This window comes from Lynx canadensis, chromosome F1, assembly GCF_007474595.2.
Source record: "Lynx canadensis isolate LIC74 chromosome F1, mLynCan4.pri.v2, whole genome shotgun sequence".
NCBI classification, from domain to species: Eukaryota; Metazoa; Chordata; class Mammalia; order Carnivora; family Felidae; genus Lynx; species Lynx canadensis.
The window spans coordinates 44366382-44385950 of record NC_044319.2 but is presented as its reverse complement, the minus strand read 5'-3'; the positions used below and the strand labels follow the sequence as shown (position 1 = coordinate 44385950).

The 19569-nt window shown below is 36.3% G+C and overlaps 1 protein-coding gene across 1 annotated transcript in view; it reads left to right on the top strand.

Moving 5' to 3' along the window:
• The window catches only part of LOC115505274 (complement factor H-like), a 66181-nt gene extending 49165 nt beyond the window's left edge, over positions 1-17016 (top strand). The window contains exons 8-19 of the mRNA XM_030302783.1: positions 1011-1187; positions 2189-2371; positions 2479-2661; positions 5327-5500; positions 7373-7555; positions 8008-8217; positions 10100-10273; positions 10983-11159; positions 12163-12323; positions 14983-14998; positions 15973-16155; positions 16620-17016. Of these exons, the coding sequence (XP_030158643.1) occupies positions 1011-1187; positions 2189-2371; positions 2479-2661; positions 5327-5500; positions 7373-7555; positions 8008-8217; positions 10100-10273; positions 10983-11159; positions 12163-12323; positions 14983-14998; positions 15973-16155; positions 16620-16816 (2018 nt within the window). The 3' untranslated portion in view covers positions 16817-17016. The remainder of the gene's footprint in view (positions 1-1010; positions 1188-2188; positions 2372-2478; positions 2662-5326; positions 5501-7372; positions 7556-8007; positions 8218-10099; positions 10274-10982; positions 11160-12162; positions 12324-14982; positions 14999-15972; positions 16156-16619) is intronic.
• Positions 17017-19569: the final 2553 nt, after the last annotated feature.

The following is a 19569-nucleotide window of genomic DNA, read 5'->3' as shown; positions in this document are numbered from 1 at the left end:
CTTGAGTGTTAATTTCTGCAGGCCCTGAGAGAAGCTCTTTATTTTAGGAATGTAGCTTATTTTTATTTGGGAATGTCACGAATGTCACAAAATTGACAAATTTGAAGGGATAATTTTACACATTCTTAACTTGAATCAGAATAATCAATAATTTATTAATAGATAGTATAAAGGTTTAATAAGAATAGATAATTGGGTATGATATAAATACTCAGGATGCCTAGAATATGCCTAACTATTTGGCTTTGAACATGGTTCCTTATTTTGTTTCATTTTTCAGTTTGATTTCTGTACTAATATAATCAATATAAATTAAGCTATTTTAAATTTTTTTTTCCAACGTTTTTATTTATTTTTGGGACAGAGAGAGACAGAGCATGAACGGGGGAGGGGCAGAGAGAGAGGGAGACACAGAATCGGAAACAGGCTCCAGGCTCCGAGCCATCAGCCCAGAGCCTGACGCGGGGCTCGAACTCACGGACCGCGAGATCGTGACCTGGCTGAAGTCGGACGCTTAACCGACTGCGCCACCCAGGCGCCCCTAAATTAAGCTATTTTAATAGTTTCTTAGAAACTGTTAGAAATGTCTCCTGTGTGTTCTGTTTGTCCAATTATATTTACATTAAACAAAATACTAATCTTATTTGAGTACAATTTTAAAAATGTAGCATCAGGGTTGTTTTTCTTTAATGTGAAGAATATGTTTCTGTTTTGGGAGTACAAAATATTATAGCATTTATTTTATAAATGTCAGTTATAAAATCAGATCCAGTATAAGCAAGTTGACCTTCCAAATACATTTTCAGGGTATATATGTTGCTCTTCAATGCCTTAATATTTCTCAGGGTCCCCTATGATTTAGAGGGCGTAGAAAACCTAATATGTAAAATTTTCTGTGGCTCCTCTGTATAAGCAGTACCCAGCACCTCATTTTTATACGACACATATAAAATTTACTTTGCCAATGATTAATTTTATATTCACACCAAATTATTTGAACATTTTTATAGAAATAGAATGCAAGATTCCTGAAATAGAAGGTAACTTAAATACTCAGCCCAAAAAAGACAAATATAGAGTCGGAGATGTGTTGAAATTCTTCTGCAGACAAAGACTTAAAAGAGTTGGACCAGATTCAGTTCAGTGTTACGACTTTGGATGGTCCCCTAATCTTCCAACATGTAAAGGTGAATATTTATCTTCTAATTGCTACAACAAGAAATAGGATTTTTGAAACCAACATTTTTATGTTTTTGTTTCTCTCACGCTTAATTTTCTGTTGGCTTCAAGTGTGTGTGTCTGTAATCTAATTCATTAAGCCAGGACATGTGTTGGGTAGTAGATATCTCAGATTTTCTTATTTAAGAACTCAATCTCCACTTGTTTCTTGAAATATGTAGTGGTAATAGCCATAGATACGTATATTATGCCTCAGTGTTTGTTACTTTTCCTTTTGACTACAATTCCACTGTTAATATTGGACACTTGGTATGGCATGGGCCTTCCCTCAACCTTCATCGAGTGTCTAAACAATATTCAAGCAATGTATAGTTAATTGAGTCCATTCAATCACATGTATGTCTTAACCAAAGTTAAAATATGTTGATAAAATGCTAGCCTCAAATGATGACATTTTTTTCAAACAGTTTTGATAAAATTTTTCCATGGCATATGAATATTGTTAACATTTACATGACCATATTTATTAATTGGTTTGCATACATCTTTAGAATATCTAGATTATTAAACATGTTTTCTGGGTTTCAATATACTTCCAATATACTAGTTCAGTGTAATTAACAGTACCGGGTTGCGGTGCCTGGGTGGCTCAGTTGGTTGAGCATCTGAATCCTGATTTCAGCTCAGGTCATGATCCCTGGGTCATGGGATCGAGCCCCATGTCGGGTTCCATGCTGAACATATAGAGCCTGCTTAAGATTCTCACTCTCTCTCTTTCTCCTCTCCCTTCTTATCTTCTATCTCTCTTTCTAAAATAATAATTTTGAAAAAAGAACTGGGAAACATGTTTCTCGTTTAAGCACTATTTGTTTTTCATTGCTTAAGAAGGCTACAATAAAGTATATTATAAATAATACAAATTAATTAAAGAAAAAACTCCCCATTTTATTGTTTTTTAAGTTGTGAAATAGGTAATTTGATCACTATTTACACATTATTTCTCCTGTAGAGCAAACAAAACAGTGTTCTCCACCTCCTCAACTCCTTAATGGGAAAGTTAAAGAAACACAGAAAGAAAACTATGAACACAACGATTTGGTGGAATATGTGTGCAATCCTAGATTTCTGATGAAGGGTTTTAATAAAATTCAGTGTGTTGATGGACAGTGGACAGACTTGCCTATTTGTATTGGTAATGTATAAAATATATTCATATTTAAAATAAACCAACCTTTTATATTTATAGAAACACATAAATTATATTTTATAAGTAAACATATTTTTCTGAACTTTTCACAGAGGTGGAGACTACATGTGGAGATATACCAGAACTTAATTACAGCTACGCTGTTCAGACTTCTAACCCTCCCTATCACCATGGAGATTCAGTGGAGTTCAATTGCAGAGAAGGATTCACAATGATTGGACAGAAATCAATTACATGTGTAAGTGGATTATGGACCCAACTTCCTCAGTGCATTGGTGAGAAGACACTTCTCAAATAGACGGTCAATGAAATGTAAAATTTTTATTGTAAAAACTGTATTTTCAAACATAGTTTTGAAATTTAGATATATGCTTGAAAATGTCAGGTCTTAAATTATAATGATTGCTTATCGTCTACAAAGGAAAAATATAAACTAGCAAAAGAGTTTGATCACCCTTTCTATCCCTGAAATTAACATGGTTTTTAAGTGTGAAGCTAAATTTTACTTACAGTTATTCATATGATTTAAATCTGAGTATTAATCACCAGGAAATAGAAGCATATTTGCATAAATCCCATTTTTGTTTTACACGGCACTCTTGTTTCCAGGCCCTGGAAAACAGACACAGTCAAGAAAGTGCCCACTTGCTACGTCCCTATAGGAATCTTGCCTCTCTCAAAGCTTCTAAGGATTTCCCAGTCTGTTTCAAATGCGGCAGCAAGAAGTTAATGTGCCAAAGGGTGGGTGAGCTGCAGACCCTCTGGGTTCGCAGTATAAGTCAGTCAAAGGAGGCAGTCAGGGTGGGGCCAGGAAACAAACCTGATTGTTGGACTTCACTCTGGTTGATGTATGTGCATCATCCTGACCTTTGGATGACCAAGTCTTTGATGACTAGCTGGGAAAATAATGGGGGCCCTTTTCCTTTTTCCCTTGGAATGAGTTCTTTCCTACAGATTTCTTGGGTCCTACATTCAAAGAGAGTCCTGGATGTCCAATCTTACTTATTCACCAGATGTCTAGGCATTAATTGTTCCAAGGAGAAGGTAGGGCTTAGGCTCATGTTCCATGAGAGCAGAGATTGACACCTGTTTTGTTCACGATGTATTCCCAATATACAAAGGACTGGTGAACATACAGCAGACATTAAATAGGAGTTTGTTGAATGAACCATTAGGTTTTGTTGCTTTTTAATCCTTACATTTTTGCTAGACACATTCCCATGAGAAGTATTGCCAGTCCTTCAAGACCAAATTTCATCTTTGTCCTCTTCTATCTCCACAAACGATTTCCCCTCATTTATATGGGGGAAAACCCAAGGTTGTAACAGGCATGAAAACTCTCAACTTTTCACTCTTATACTAAAACATCTATTTCATTTATTACTCTTTTTAGATCTCAGAGTTTGCCTTTCCAAGGTTAATCTTCGACCTATATTCAAGTTTACCATAATCCAGTTTTAACTATCATAGACCTTACTCCAATTTTCTCCTCTCAGTGTTTATTTTGTACGTCTAGCTAGTCTAGCTTTTCACTCTTCTCAAAATGTTTATTTTCTCGTAAGAATCAAGGAAATTCTTTCAGAAACCAGTCAATCCTAGGACCATGACAACACCCACTACCACTCCTTTTGACTATAGATGAGTTACTATCACCTGAAGAAAACCTTGTTTTGTCTTCCTCAACACTGAAGACAAGCCCTAAAAACAGAATTTATTTTCAGCCTCTAGTGTGTTTTGAATTAGTCCCCTTTGTTTTATTTTTTATTGTATTACAAAATCATTACTTCTTTGGGTACTTATTAAAAAATCCAAAGACCTACATCAATTGATATTTTATCAACTTGACAAAGTACTCCGGGCTGCATTGAATTTTTGAAGTATGTAGTTGTATAAAAAGTTGTTATACTTGTATTAGAGTCAACAAAATTGACTCTTACAATATTATTGAATTATAGGTTGACCTGATGTACAAAATAATTTTTCACAGATTGAAAGAGTATATACAGTAAACAAGTTGTGACTTGGAGCACCCAGTTTCTTAGTCCAAGTATTTGTCCCATTTTAGTGATCATGGAAAAGATCTGCTTAAGTGTTCACATTTTACATAATACATCTTAGATGTGTTTATTAAATTACCTTAAGTGAAGGGGTACCTGGGTGGCTCGGTCGGTTAAGCATCCGACTTTGGCTCAGGTCATGATGTCACGGTCAGTGAGTTCAAGCCCCGCGTCAGGCTTTGTGCTGACAGCTCAGAGCCTGGAGCCTGTTTCAGATTCTGTGTCTCACTCTCTCTCTGACCCTCCCCCGTTCATGCTGTCTCTCCCTGTCTCAAAAATAAATAAACATTAAAAAAATTTTTTTTTTTTAAATTACCCTAAGTGACTCTGGGCTGATGGCTCAGAGCCTGGAGCCTGTTTCCGATTCTGTGTCTCCTTCTCTCTCTGCCCCTCCCCCGTTCATGCTCTGTCTCTCTCTGTCCCAAAAATAAATAAACGTTGAAAAAAAAAATTTAAAAAAAAAAAAAATAAATTACCCTAAGTGAAAAAATATATTCATTTTTCTGAAACACGATATTTAAACTATCAGCTTCATACATTCTATTTCCACAAATAAATAAGAGACCAAATTTAACCAGGTGATGAATGTTCAGTGTGTAAATCATCCAAAAAAGTGAGCCTCTTAATGCTTTTCTAATCCCCAAAGTGCAGGCTGTATTTATGGCAGACATTTTCTCTGAAATTTCAAAGCCTGGACACGGGACTTATGTTCAGACATAATAAGTAGCCCATCACATGCAATATGATCAGGAATGACTTGGTTGGTGAGACTTATGGGCATAAATTCTAATTTCAATATACTATTGAGTCTAAGCTATTGTTCTGCATTAACTGCTTTGATTCTTGTAAGTAGTCTTTTCAAGGCAATATTTTCATTTTCTAGCAACAGATGAACTTCAGAAGTGTAAATACAGCTTAACTAAACGTGAGCGAAATCCATTATATGAGACCGAATTTGATCATAATGAGAACATAACTTACAAATGTAGAGGAAAATTAGAACAGAAACACTCAACGTGCATAAATGGAAGATGGGATCCTGAACTAACCTGCACAGGTAAGCTCTTGTTTATAGTACTTTCAAAATCTTACTCTATTTCTTCCAAACTTGCCAAAGCAGTATTTGGGCATCTTTTAAACATGTTTAGCTATTTATTATTACAAATAACTTTGAAGCCAGAAGGGAATTTAGAAACTAACCAAAACATCATTTCTAGATATTAAGTGCATCAGTGCTTCAGTCAGCTATAAAACAACCCACCCAGAAACTTGATGGCCTCAAATTAACGCCGGTCGGGTATCTTTAAGAAATAGTGATTTGGTTTTCTTTGAGGCTGAGGAGAGCACGAAGATGGCATCCCCTGGTCCACCTTCCCTGAGGGCACCTCGGTGGCCCCCAGATGTGTGGCACATCTCAAGTCCACCCCTCAGGCTACCGGTCTAAGATAATTAGGCTTGTTCCCCAGAAAGTCTGGGCTGTGTTTCAGGCTGCTTTGTAGTGCCCTGGAGGTAGTGGCCCACCAAGAGTTATCTCTCGGATTGTTGTAGTGTGCTGCAGGCCCCAGAAATGCAAGCCCCTCAGGCCACTAGAGCCTGGGGATCAAGGAGTGTGCCCTCTGTGGGCTGAGCATGCTGGCCAGCTTTAGCGAGGCAGCAGAATGCAGGGCTGGGGCCCGCTCGCCGGCTTGGATGAAGCCACAGGAGAGCCCTGGGCTGGAGTGCACCCCCTGGTGCCATCAAGGTAGAGGGAAAGTGTAGACATGGCACCTGCCGGAGATTTAGTTGCCAGACCAACCTCTGGTAAAATGTATCAAGAGGAAGTACAAATTAAGATTATTAGGACAAAAATGCTTAAACAAGCAGGTATAGAAGAGAATAAATCCTTGAGAATACATTGAAAAAATATGCCAAGATAATGAAAACAGAAATAAGAAAAAAACTTTTGATTAAATATAAAATACTCCTGCATCTGTCTAAAGATAGAAATAGAAAATATGAGCATATTAGTCAGTATGAATGAAATATATTCCGTCAACAATTTCTCTGAATTGAATACAAAGTGTCAGATAATTGGAAGGACTCAGGAGACTTCCCAATGTACAGTCACATAAGGTCTTTAATGAAATAAACGCATGGCAGGAGAAAGCAAAACGTAGGTATCACAGAGAGGTCCAAAAGCCTCCAGGGTTAGTCGCCCAGAGTCTTCCCTCAGTGGAACAGGACATCTTTGTCTCCAGGTTATGAACTGCCACGATACATGTGAGGTATCTCTGCTTTATGGGAGCTCAAACGCAAGTTTGCAAAGGAATCTTATATACCTTGCTGGTCATAGAAGGAAAGTCAGGCTGTCTAATCCGTTAAACAGGGTGCATTTCATCATCTGTATATCTCTAAACGGTGTCGGCAACCTAGTCAACAGTATCTCCAGAGAGTTTTGAACTTTAAACAACACACTGTTAATCACTAATGACCATATCTAATTCATGTCTTGGCCAGGAACCTGTATCAAATAATTGATTAACTACATGTAATTCTTCTTGTGGCTAATTATTTTCCATTCCGCATCTTATAAGGGTTTTAATGCAATCACAATACATTTGATTATAGATAGCTGTAAAAAGATCCTAATCTCAGTATTTATTTAGTGCCTGTTACTGAGTGGATGATTCAGTTAGTACATCGTAATGGTTAGAAATAATTAAAAGAAGTTTTACATAAATTATGCACGATTTATCACAGAAGGAATAAAAGGAAGATACTACCATTAAGACCACGTGTGATGTATTAAAGCGCTCTACAAGCTGAAGAGTATCACATATTTAAGCATAACCTTATTATTTGATCGTTTATGATACATTATTATTGGGCTTTCTCTTTAGTATTTTTAACTTCTGGTTTTCATCACGAAATCTAATTTTCATATTTGTAGAAGTACAAATGCAGTCATGCCCACCTCCACCTCAGATTCCCAATGCTCACAATATGGCAACGACGGTAAATTATCAGGATGGAGAAAAAGTATCTGTTGTCTGTCAAGACAATTATATGATTCAGGATGCAGAGGAAATCGTGTGCAAGGATGGAAGATGGCAGTCCATACCACACTGCGTTGGTCAGTAATGCATAACTTGCTTTGTAACATTCTTTCAAATGAGGTTAATACTCCCCTGTGCTTTGTGTAAATGAACAAGATAAGGACCTTTCTGTCTATTTCACTTTATCTTGAAACAGTAAATTGCAATCTAAGTATACAAATCAATCGGCATTCTTTCACTTCTACTATGAAAGAAACAGACCAAAACTTTGGGTTACTGTGTAAATACCATAGAAAATTTGTTTGTAAATACCATAGAAAATTTCACTCGTGATGAACAGGACAAGAATGTGGGGGTAGAGTGAACAAGCAGATACTACTGTAGATTTGATGGAGACATGAGCTTGCAAATTTCAGATGTTTTTTAGTTTTTCAGTAATTTAATTTTTCAGATTATCCTTATTTTAAAACCTCAACTAGTATTTGATTACATTTTTCAATTTAAACATTGATCTCTGTTGTTTATACAGAAAAAAGCCCATGTCCTCAACCACCTCAGGTAGAACATGGAACCATTAAATCATCTCAATTTTCAGAAGAGATGGACGAACCATTGAAACCTGAGGTTTATGTACATGGCACCAAATTAAATTACATTTGTGAGGATGGTTTCAGGATATCTGGAAAAGATGAGATAACGTGCCACATGGGAAAATGGAGTTCTCCGCCTCGGTGTGTAGGTGAGGACAGTATGCAAACCACAATTCTATTTTCGATATAATCCATTAAGCATAATCAATTGTCGTCAAATTCGTGAGAAAGAATCCTTTAGATTTCTAAATATACAAACTCATTTATAGCTAAATATCCAAAATCATTTATATATTTATGTACCTTACCAGCAATTTTGCATAATCAAGTCTATCCTCTTTGTGTTAATTTCATTGACTCATTACAGACTCACTTTGAATTCTGGCAATTGTTTGATGAAAACTGGATGTGTAGTACAACTAAACCTCTCTGTCCGTATACATACCGCCTATTCATATTCCTACCCATTTATATATGGAACTTGTAATGATTGCTTTGCCATGAGTTTTTATAAATTTCTTTTGTTTTTCCTATAATGTCATTTCTGAGTTCTTACAACACATGGTACATAAGATGATTAATTCTTAATGCTCTTCTTTTTATTATTCGCTATTAGTTTGAGAAACACTGATAGTGTCTTTCATAAATATATTGACATTTTTATTTTTTTATTTTTGTTATTTAAGTTTTAGTTTAAATTCCAGGTAGTTAACATGCAGTGTGATATTAGTTTCAGTTGTAGGATATGGTGATTCAACACTTCCATACAACACTCGGTGCTCATCACAAGTGCCCTCCTTAATCCCCATCACCTGCTAAACCCATCCTCCCACCCACCTCCCTTCTGGTAACCGTCACATTGTTCTCTATAATTAAGAGTCTGTTTCTTGGTTTGCCTCTCTCCCTCTTCCCCCAACCCCCCCCCCCTTTGCTCATTTGCTTTGTTTCTTAACTTCCACATATAAGTGAAATCATATATTATTTATCTTTCTCTGACTTATTTCGCTTAGCATTACATTCTGTAGCTCCATCTGTGTCATTGCAAATGGCAAGATTTCTTTCTTTTGTGACTGATTAATATTCCATTGTGTATTTGTACCCCCTCTTCTTTATTCATTCATCTATCAGTGGACACTTGAGCTGCTTCCATATCTCGGCTATTGGAAATAATGCTGCTATAAACATCAAGGCACAGGAGTCCCTTTGAAGTAGTATTTTTGTATTCTTTGGGTAAATATCTATTAGTGCAATTGCTGGATCATAGGGTAGTTCTACATTTAACTTTTTGAGGAATCTTCCCCTGTTTTCTAGAGTAGCTACACAAGTTTGCATTCCCACACCAACACTGCAGGAGGGTTTCCCTTTCTCCACATCTTTGCCAACAGCTGTTTTTTCTTGTGTGTTGATTTTAGCCTATCTGACAGGTGTGAGGTGATATCCCATTGTAGTTTTGAATTGCATCTCCCTGATGATCAGTGATGTTGAGCATCTCTTTATGTGTCTGTTGGCTGTCTGTATGTCTTCTTTGGATCTATGTCTGTTCTTGTCTTCTGCCCATTTTTAACTGGGTTACGGTTTGGGGGTGTTGAGTTTTATAAGGTCTTTATATATCTTGGTTACTAACGCTTTATCAGTTACATCATTCACAAATATCTTCTCCCTTTCTGTAGCTTGTCTTTTAGTTTTGTTGATTGTTCCCTTCACTGTACACGAGTGTTTTATTTTGATGTAATCCCAATACTTTATTTTTGCTTTTGTTTCCCTTGCCTCAGGAAACCTATCTAGAAAGAAGTCGCTATGGCTGATAATGTACTGACATGTTTAGTTTCAAATTCCTACTCAGGTTGTCAACTGGATACATCAGAATGATGGTTTTAGGAAGCATTTGCACACCATCTCCGTGATATAATTACAGATCCTGTGTTATTTTTTTCAAATAAAACTGCCAAATATGGCAACCAATGCATAAAATTAAGTTTCAGTTTTAGTAAAACATGGAGTCATTCTTTCTTTGTCTCTTTCTTTTTTTAGGACTTTCCTGTGCGCCACCACACTTGATTCCACATGGTATTCTATCTCACGTATCAGACAGTTACCAATATGGAGAAGAAGTAACATACAAATGCACCAAAGGTTTTGAGATTAATGGACCTGCATTCATAAGATGTTTAGGTGGAAAATGGTCCCATCCACCAGAGTGCAAAAGTATAGTGTATTTAATTTTACTCTACGATTGATAAATATTCTTAATTCAGAGCATAAATGGTACAAATATGAAACTAGGCAGTAATTCCAGAATTTAACAAGGTATCTCTGGGAAGCTGTGGATTCTAGTAGAGAATTAATAGCCGTAGTAATAATAAAAGTATGACAGCATGAGCCAAATTATTTCACTTTCATGTCACCATGTGTGCACATTAGACCTCCTGTGATACACATCCTCAGACTTCTCATCTCTGTTCCTGTGTCACAGGTGGTCCCTGCTCATCAATCCCATCATTATTCAATTTACTGTTAGTTTGTCAGTTATCTCCTTGTACGTATAGTTTTCTGAGATATTTGACATGAATAAAGGTAACAGATTTTGACAGAGGTGAAAATACAAATACATACATAAGGTAGATGGCTTGTATGGGCAAGAAAGAATTTGAATGTAAGAAGTGTGATCTCAAGCATTACATGTATCCATATCACTTCAGGCTTACGATGTCATCATCCCCATGTTATACTTTAATAAACATAGGACTATTCAATATAATTAAGCAAGACTTCTAACATATTTTTTCAGGGTACAAGAAAAAATTTTGCAAGGTATTCATTGGTTCGATGTGTACCTATTATTCTACATTATAGTTATTAGCCATTATGTATTTTAAAATATTTACTGAACAAGTACATATTCTTTTTCTTTCAGACACGGATTGTTTTAGCTTACCCGACTTCGGTAATGCCACACCCATAGGCCAGAAGAAGACGTTATATAGGTCAGGAGAAAAAGTGACTTATAAATGTCCAAATAATTACCTTTTGGATGGACCAAATACTATCCAGTGTATTAACAGCCAATGGATAGGAAAGCCAATATGCAGAGGTACTTCAACGCAATTTTGAAACCTATTTGTGAAAATGTCTTAACTAATATAATATGCAATTCCTTCTAACAGCACTTATGAAATGGACATGGATTATTCTTTTAGGCCAGGTCGAAGAAGTTTATGTTTTAACATAAAGGGATATAATTGTGTACTCAGTGGTCAATCTGAAAGCCCAGTGGTTCTCAAACTGTGGTCTCTGGAAGAACAGAATCAGCATCTTCTGGGAAATGGTTAGAAATGCAAATGTGAATTCACAGGCTTGCTCAGACCTGTGGTGGCAAAAACTCTGGGGCTGCAACCCTGAAAGTGTCTTAACAATTCCCAAATTCAGTGTATACTCCAGTCTAGGAGCCATACCTATAGCCTGGTATATTTACGTCCACCTGAATCTCACTGGTGAATTATACATTATGCATTGAAATGTCCTTAAGCGTTTGCAAAAAAGAATCATTGAAGGCTGTTTTTGTCAATTATACATTTATTTTTCTGTTATTTTGCCACTCATCTCCTGTTTGCACTCTCGGTTAATCATCTTTTTCCTTCAGCTCTGGTATTCTTCAAAGCGTGTTAAATCTTCATTTATTCTCTAAGGAAGTGGCTGCTGTGTTTATTTTTCTCAGAGCCTAAAATTACATTCATAAACAGGATAATTGCAAGCCAAATTCTGATGTCGAATAATCTTTTTATTTTGATTTTCTTGTGGTTTATAAATTCATTTTGAAAATACATAATTTGGAAGAGTGATTTGACTAGACCCTAAGGGATATGTCCAGAAAAACTCTCAGTTTCATAGAAGTTTAAGTCTTATAAAATAAAATATATTGCTTTACCTCCTTTTCTTCCATCTTATATGTAAATTTCTTAAAATTAGCAGCCTTTCATGACACATTAACTGTTGATTTAAAATCCTCTTAGAGATCTATTTGGAAACCCATTCGTTGATTTGCTATTCAAAATGACCATTATGTTAGAGATGCGACTTTTTTTCTTTCTATTCAGATATTTCCTGTGGGAATCCACCCAGAGTGAAAAATGCTATTATACTGGATGAGGTGTCTAAGTATCTACCTGGTCAGAGGGCACGTTATGAATGCATCATACCTTTTTACCTGGTTGGGGGCAGAGAAGTGACATGTTCAAATGGGAACTGGACACAACCAGTTTTTTATTTCCCTTAAAATATTCTCTTTAAATATTAAGAGAATATTTCAGGGACTAAATATGTTAATATAAATATATAATGCCTAGGTAAAGTGTTTTATTTCCCTTAAAATATTCTCTTTAAATATTAAGAGAATATTTCAGGGACTAAATATGTTAATATAAATATATAATGAAGTAGTTATTTTGGTTCATTTTTTAATCTCAAATAAAATGATGGTGCTTAAAATCCAGTTTTTTCTTTCAGTGGACTCTATTGTGGATGTATTTATTTTATGAAAGATTTGACCAGATTAGGACAGCTGGAATCATGGAAAATTCTCTCTGTGTTAAGCATTAAGACCCTCGGTTATTTCCTGAGGAATAAATGTATTAAAGATACATGGAGGACATTTGACAGCTCCATGAAATTCCACTTGGAGACATGGAATCCGCAGCTGGGGCGTGATCACAGAATTTGATACAAATTTGGGCTTCTTCAGCGTGTGGATTATATTTAAAGGGAGGTTACTAGTTGAGCTCAACCCGGGAATTAGTGTATACTGAAGAAAAAGTCTGAGAACTTGATCATAGGACACTCCAGCATTTAGAGTTTACGAAAGAAGGGGAGCCAACAAAGGAGATATTATAGCCACTTGTTTTTCAAATCCACTTTCGCCTGGCATATATATTTTCCAGTCTTTTACTTTGATCCCACCTATGTTTTCATGTTTAAAGTGAGTTTCTTTAGACGCCAGACGGTTGGTTCTTGTTTATGTGTGCACTCTGCCATTTCAGTCTTGTCACTGAAGTATTTAAACCACTTACACTTAAAGTAGTTTTTGATAGATTAGGGGCTGTGTCAGTCATTTTACTGTTTGTCTTGTGTTTCCTGTTTCTCACTTCCATTTCCGTTCTTCTCATCACTGTAGATTTTTGAAACATCTTAAAATAATATTATTTTGACACCTCTATATTGTTTGGGGGCATATCTCATTGTATAGTTTCATTAGTGGTTGCCCTAATATTAAGATGTATATAGATAGCTTATCACTCCTCCCGGAATTGACATTTTACCACTTCAAGTGAAATGTGGAAACCTTACTTCCATTTAGGTCCATTTATCCTCCCCACATTTTATTTTATTTTACGTTGTTTTTTTTTTTTTTTTTTTTTAAGTAGGCTTCACAGCCAGCGTGGAACCCATTGCGGGGCTTGAACTCACCACCCTGAGATCAAGACTTGAGCTGAGATCAAGAGTCAGGTGCTTAAGTGACTAAAACCCTCAGGCATCTCTTACCCTCCCACATTTTAAACATAAATACCTTTTGGGGGGGGGGGGGATAAATGTTAAGTGTTAATGTTAAGTGTTAAGTTAAGTTAATGTTAAATGTTAAGTGTTTCTTCTACATATGTTGAGCACTATAGGAAATGACACAATGTTGCCCAAACATCCAATATAACAAACTCCTTAGGAAAAAGAGTCTATTATATTTACCCTTATTTTTCTCAGTTGCCTTGTTCTTTCTTCCTGCATGAAGTCTCAGTCCTCCTTCTGTTATCTTTTCAGTGCTATTTGAAGAATTCCTTTAGCAATTCTTTAAAGATAGATCTGCTGGAGATATTTTCCCCCTTTTCCATTGTCTCAGAACGTCTTTATTTCTCCCTTGTATCCTAAGGATGGCATCACTGGATGTGGCATTCAGAGATGACAGTTTCTTTTCTTCTAGCACTTGAGAAACGTTGTCACTTCTCTCTGGCTCCATGGACACAGATGAGAACCCCACGGACACTTGAACCCTTTTTCCCTTAGAGGTTTGCCTAATTTCTGTGTAGCTGCTTTTGAGATTTTTCCTTTTCTTTAGTTTTCCTCAGTTTGATTTCATGTATCTTGGCTTGAATTTCTTTAGGATTATCCTGTTTGGCTTTTTCAGTATGAATGTTTATGCCTTGTGCCCAACATGGGAAATTTTCAGCCATTATTGTTTGAGGGTTTTTTGTTTGTTTGTTTGTTTGTTTTCATCTCTAACCCCTTTCTTTTCCCTTTCTGGTTGCCCAGTCTTTTGCTATACTCTTACTGGTCCCTCAAGCCCTGTCCACTTTTGTTTGTTTTCAAAGTGAGTAGTCTGTATTCTATATTCGAGTTTATTTATCCTTCTGTCATCTGTAATCCATGATAGAGCCCATCCAGTGAGGATTTTTAAAAATCCATTATTCTATTTTTCTGTTCTATAATTCCCATTGGATTTTGAAAAACCATCACTAAATAATTCCATTATCTGTGTCATCTCAATGTTGCCATGTGTTGATTACCTTTTCTCTTTTGAGGTTTTCCTGGTCTTTGGCATAATGAGTGATGTTTTTCTCTCTTTTTTTAAAGGTGTATTTATTTTAGGAAAGTGAGCACTCATCCCAGTGTGTGAGCAGGGGAGGGGCAGAGAGAGGGAGCGAGAATCCCAAGCAGGCTCCTCTCTGCCAGCACAGAGCCCAACACAGGGCTCAAACTCACGAACCGTGAGATCGTGACCTGTGTGCAAATCAAGAGTTGGATGCTCAACCCACTGAGCCACCCAGGCACCCCTATAATGAGTGATTTTCAGTTGTATTCTAGACATTTGGGATATTATGTTTTAAGGCTCCGGATTTTATTGACATCTCTTATTTATCAGGCCTCCAAAGCTGCCAGAGTGCAAGTGCAGACTTCCCACTTGGCCTGCACTGACACCATGGAAAGTGGAGAGGCGTCTTGTTCCCTGAGTGTGGATAGAAGTCTGGGCACCTCACATGGCCTGTGTTGATCACTGTTGATCTCTGAGCAACACGTGGAGAGGAATGGTCAAGGTTTCTTGATGATGTTTTTTCGGAGTTATTCGAATACTGTAAAAAATACTTCTGTCCTGTTAGAATACTCCTTTCCTGGGCCTTTGGCTAAAGAGAGCAGGCAATTCTTGGAATTTTTTTTTTCCATGAACTTGATATTGTTTCTGGGTTCCAGTCTTCTTCAGTGCTCAGTCCAGGATCCATAGAAGAGACAATGAAAACCCAAACTCACTAACTACAGTGTAATTCCTTGAATCCCAAGGTCTCTGATTAGATCGATATCTACTCTGCATCTTCCATAATCCCTTTTATTGTTTTTTATGATACGTTCAGGGTTTTTAGTTTTACTTAGCAAAGGGATTAGCAGAAATGTTTCTACCTCACCTTGTCCAGAATAGGAGGCCAACAATTCCCTTTCACATTATACAAATTTGTATTTCTTTGACTTAATTAAAGCTGATGTTTCTTTTGTAGTAACAATGAAAGTCAATACACAGTGACCTGAGATCCAATAGACACTACAATATGTTGTAACTAATGAGAAAATTTCTTTGTGTATATTAGCTCTCCATCTGTCTGGCATTTATTCACTAGGGAAAATGTTTTTTAATACCAGAATACTGCAAAGCAGACAATTTGTTAATGCTTTGTGTGTGCTTTCATGTGGGATAAAAGGAAGTGCTTAAAAGTGTTCTTCTCAGTTTAAGTGATTAGAATTTCTCCAATGAATCATTTCTGTCAGCAGAAATCACAAGTCTTGATGTTGTATATTATGCTATATTTTTATTTGCTTTACTTTACCCTGTTTTTCTTTGGATGTTCAATAAATCAAATAATATTCTTTTTTAGACCCTAAAGAAAAATGTGGGCCCCCTCCGGCTATTGACAATGGAGACATGACCACATTCCCAACATCAGAATATGCTCCAGGGTCATCTGTTCAGTACCAGTGCCAGTCCTTGTATGTGCTTGAGGGAAACAAGGTCATCACATGCAGATATGGACAGTGGTCAGAACCGCCAAAATGCTTGGGTAAATATCTTAATATTCACCTGGATCCTGGGAAAATCACTATAATGAGAAAGGTGTTTTGCTTTATTAGCAGAATATTCATGGATTAACCACAATCATTCTATCAAATGTTTGACTACCAAATATTAATATGTGAAGAAATAAAATTAGAAAAAAAGTCTTATTCAAGCAACCACAGCAACAAAATATTCTTTAATGAAAGCTCTTCCTATTGTTATTGACATGATGCATCTTTCATTATAACATTTAATTAGCACACCTTAAACACAGTACCTCATTTTTACATCGTTAATCATTTAAAATGATTTACATCTATGTGATGGATTTTCAATGAACTGGTTGGAAAAGGTTTTGAGAACAAAGCCCTGGACCGGTGCAGACAATTCTGCTTTGAAAGTCTGAAATTCTGTGGAAAATATTTGTTTACTACTTAATGCTTATGTTCATTTTTTTTAAATCTTCAGATGTTTGTATGCCATCAGAAGAAACCATGAGAAAACATAACGTACAATTACGATGGTCTTCTAAGAAAAAGAGATATTTCCAAACAAGGGAAACTGTTCAATTTCAATGTAATCCTGGATATCGTAGACAGACATCACACCAAACATTCCGAGCAACCTGTTGGGACGGGAAACTGACCTATCCTGTTTGTGTATAAAATATGGTTAAGATGCAGTCCTAAAATTAAAACATGTACATTTATTCAAATTTTTCATGCTTATTTTGTCAGGTATTGTTAAACTCCTTTATATTCATATCAGAATTTGTGTTAAATATTTCATGGATGATGTAATTATAATCTGAGAAGTGAATAAATCACTTCTTAAAAGCACTTCATTAAAACTTGGCAAACCAAAATGCTTTGTGTCCTATTAAAAAAATATCTATGACAAGAAATGAGATTCAATCACTTCAGTGACGACTTCTATGCATCCTTCTCCTACCTTTCTCAAATCTTCCTCGGTAACTTCTGAGGCTTCCTGAGACCGTCCGTTTTGGAGGAAATGGGAGAAAAGGCTTTTCCATCTTCAAAATAGTTTCACTTCAGAAACACTTCAAAACCTAACTATGTCATACCTATGTTAACACGATGTAAGTAGTTATTACTTACTTTTGCTTATCTATCAAAAGACAGATATACCAAAAAAATAATGGAATACATGATCTCCTACAAGATAACTCTCTAGCACAATAAAAATTAAAGAAAGAATAAAGGGAGATTAGAATCGAACTGGGTACATAACTATGATAACATGACATGAAATGTAACAAAAAATCTGATGTCAAGTGTAAACACACACACAGTGTGCTTTGAACACTGAATAAATATTTATAAAACAAAGATTGTCAGGAAGCACAATAAAAAATTGACAGCAGAATTTAGAGAAACTAGGGTTAAGAGTAGCTGTTTAACTTCTTAATACTAACCTGCATTCTCCATTGTATCTGTCTTTAACATACATCACCTTTGAACCACAAGAATATGTTGTTTTAAAATAAAGATAAAGTAAGGCAATACATGTTGAGAACTATGAAGACCTCTTTGGTAAAGATGTTCAAATCTAATGACATCTCCACGATTTTGTTGGTATAGAGAGTTTTGAACACATTCAACCACAAGAGTCTGAAATGCAATTTTTAAATTCATACATTTCAAACAACATAAACAGTTAAAATCAGTTGACCGAAAACATTTTTAACTTCTACAAAAACATGAAATTTTTAGGATGAAAATAAAGATATAATCAAGGTAAAAGTATTTTTTTTTAATATATGAAATTTATTGTGAAATTGGTTTCCATACAACACCCAGTGCTCATCCAAGGTAAAAGTGTCTTACAGTGGTATCTTCTTCCTTCATTTGCATCAAATCAAGTGGTATTCTCAGAATGAGAAACCAGGCTGTTTCTACTGGAGCCGATTTATCTAAATCTGAATCACAAATGACAGTCAGTTTTCTCACATTTAAAGGAATATTGTTACAATCCACAAGTTATCTTTGCTGTCAATATTGGTGTATAGACTGTTTCTCCAGAACCTTTCACCCAAAGCTTGTGGAATGCATGTACGACACTTGCCTTGTAACCAATATGGCCTATAACCAATTATTTTCATTTTTGGCTGCGAAATAGCAACTTTTAAGATTAATCTAATATTTTTCTGCATTTATTGCTATTCCTGTGTAAAGATGACTGTTGATTTGCCAACTCCTTAATACTTTTACCTAAAAAGATTTGGTAAATCTTTATATTTGCTCTTTAATTTCCAATTTTTGGAGTAAGGACTTGATAAAGCCACCACCTGATGGCTTTAGAGATATTTTTTCTTTTTCTTTTTCTTTTTTTAAAAGTTGTATCAGTGGGGAGCCTGGGTAGCTCAGTTGGTTGAGCATGTGACTAGATTTTGGCTCAGTTCATGATCCCAGGGTCATGGGATTGAGCCCTGGGCTCCAGCTCAGCCTCTGTGCTGAGTGTGGAGCCTGTTTAACATTCTTGCTCTCTCTCCCTTTGCCCCTCTTCCACCCATTGAGTTCTCACTCTCAAAAAAAAAAAAAATAATAATCATAATAAATTAAAAATTTAACAAAATAATAAATGTATCAGCATGAATTCATGAATTTTTATTTATTCAACTGTCACAATTAAAGATAGTCATTATTTCTGAAGCTCAAATTATCCCAAATTTGGCTAGTGAGAGCCTCTTGAAATGAGCTCCTTATTGCCTTGTTGTACCGCATTATTCTTTGAGCATTTCTTTTCTTTTTAGTACAACATGATGTTCCAGGCTTGCTGTATACTTCCCTGCCCAATACCTGTAAGCATACATGTTTCCAAAAAGGTCTGAATCTTTTTTTTTTTTTTTCAACGTTTTTTATTAATTTTTGGGACAGAGAGAGACAGAGCATGAACGGGGGAGGGGCAGAGAGAGAGGGAGACACAGAATCCGAAACAGGCTCCAGGCTCTGAGCCATCAGCCCAGAGCCCGACGCGGGGCTCGAACTCACAGACCGCGAGATCGTGACCTGGCTGAAGTCGGACGCTTAACCGACTGCGCCACCCAGGCGCCCCTGAATCTTTTTTTTTTAATGTTTATTTATTTTTGAGAGAGAGAGAGAGAGAGAGAGAGAGAGATAGGGCATGAGTGGGGGAGGGGCAGAGAGAGAGGGAGACACAGAATCTAAAACAGGCTCCAGGCTCTGAGCAGTCAGCACAGAGCCAGACGCAGGGCGTGAACCCATGAACCACAGGATTGAGACCTGAGTGGAGGTCGGACACTTAACCAACTGAGCCACCCAGGCACCCGTGATTCTTTTTACTGGGAAATAGTGTTTAGAATCCAACTATTGTGCCCTTGGTACTAACTAGGAATATTTTAGAATAAGAACTTGATAATAGTGACCTTCTGATAGCT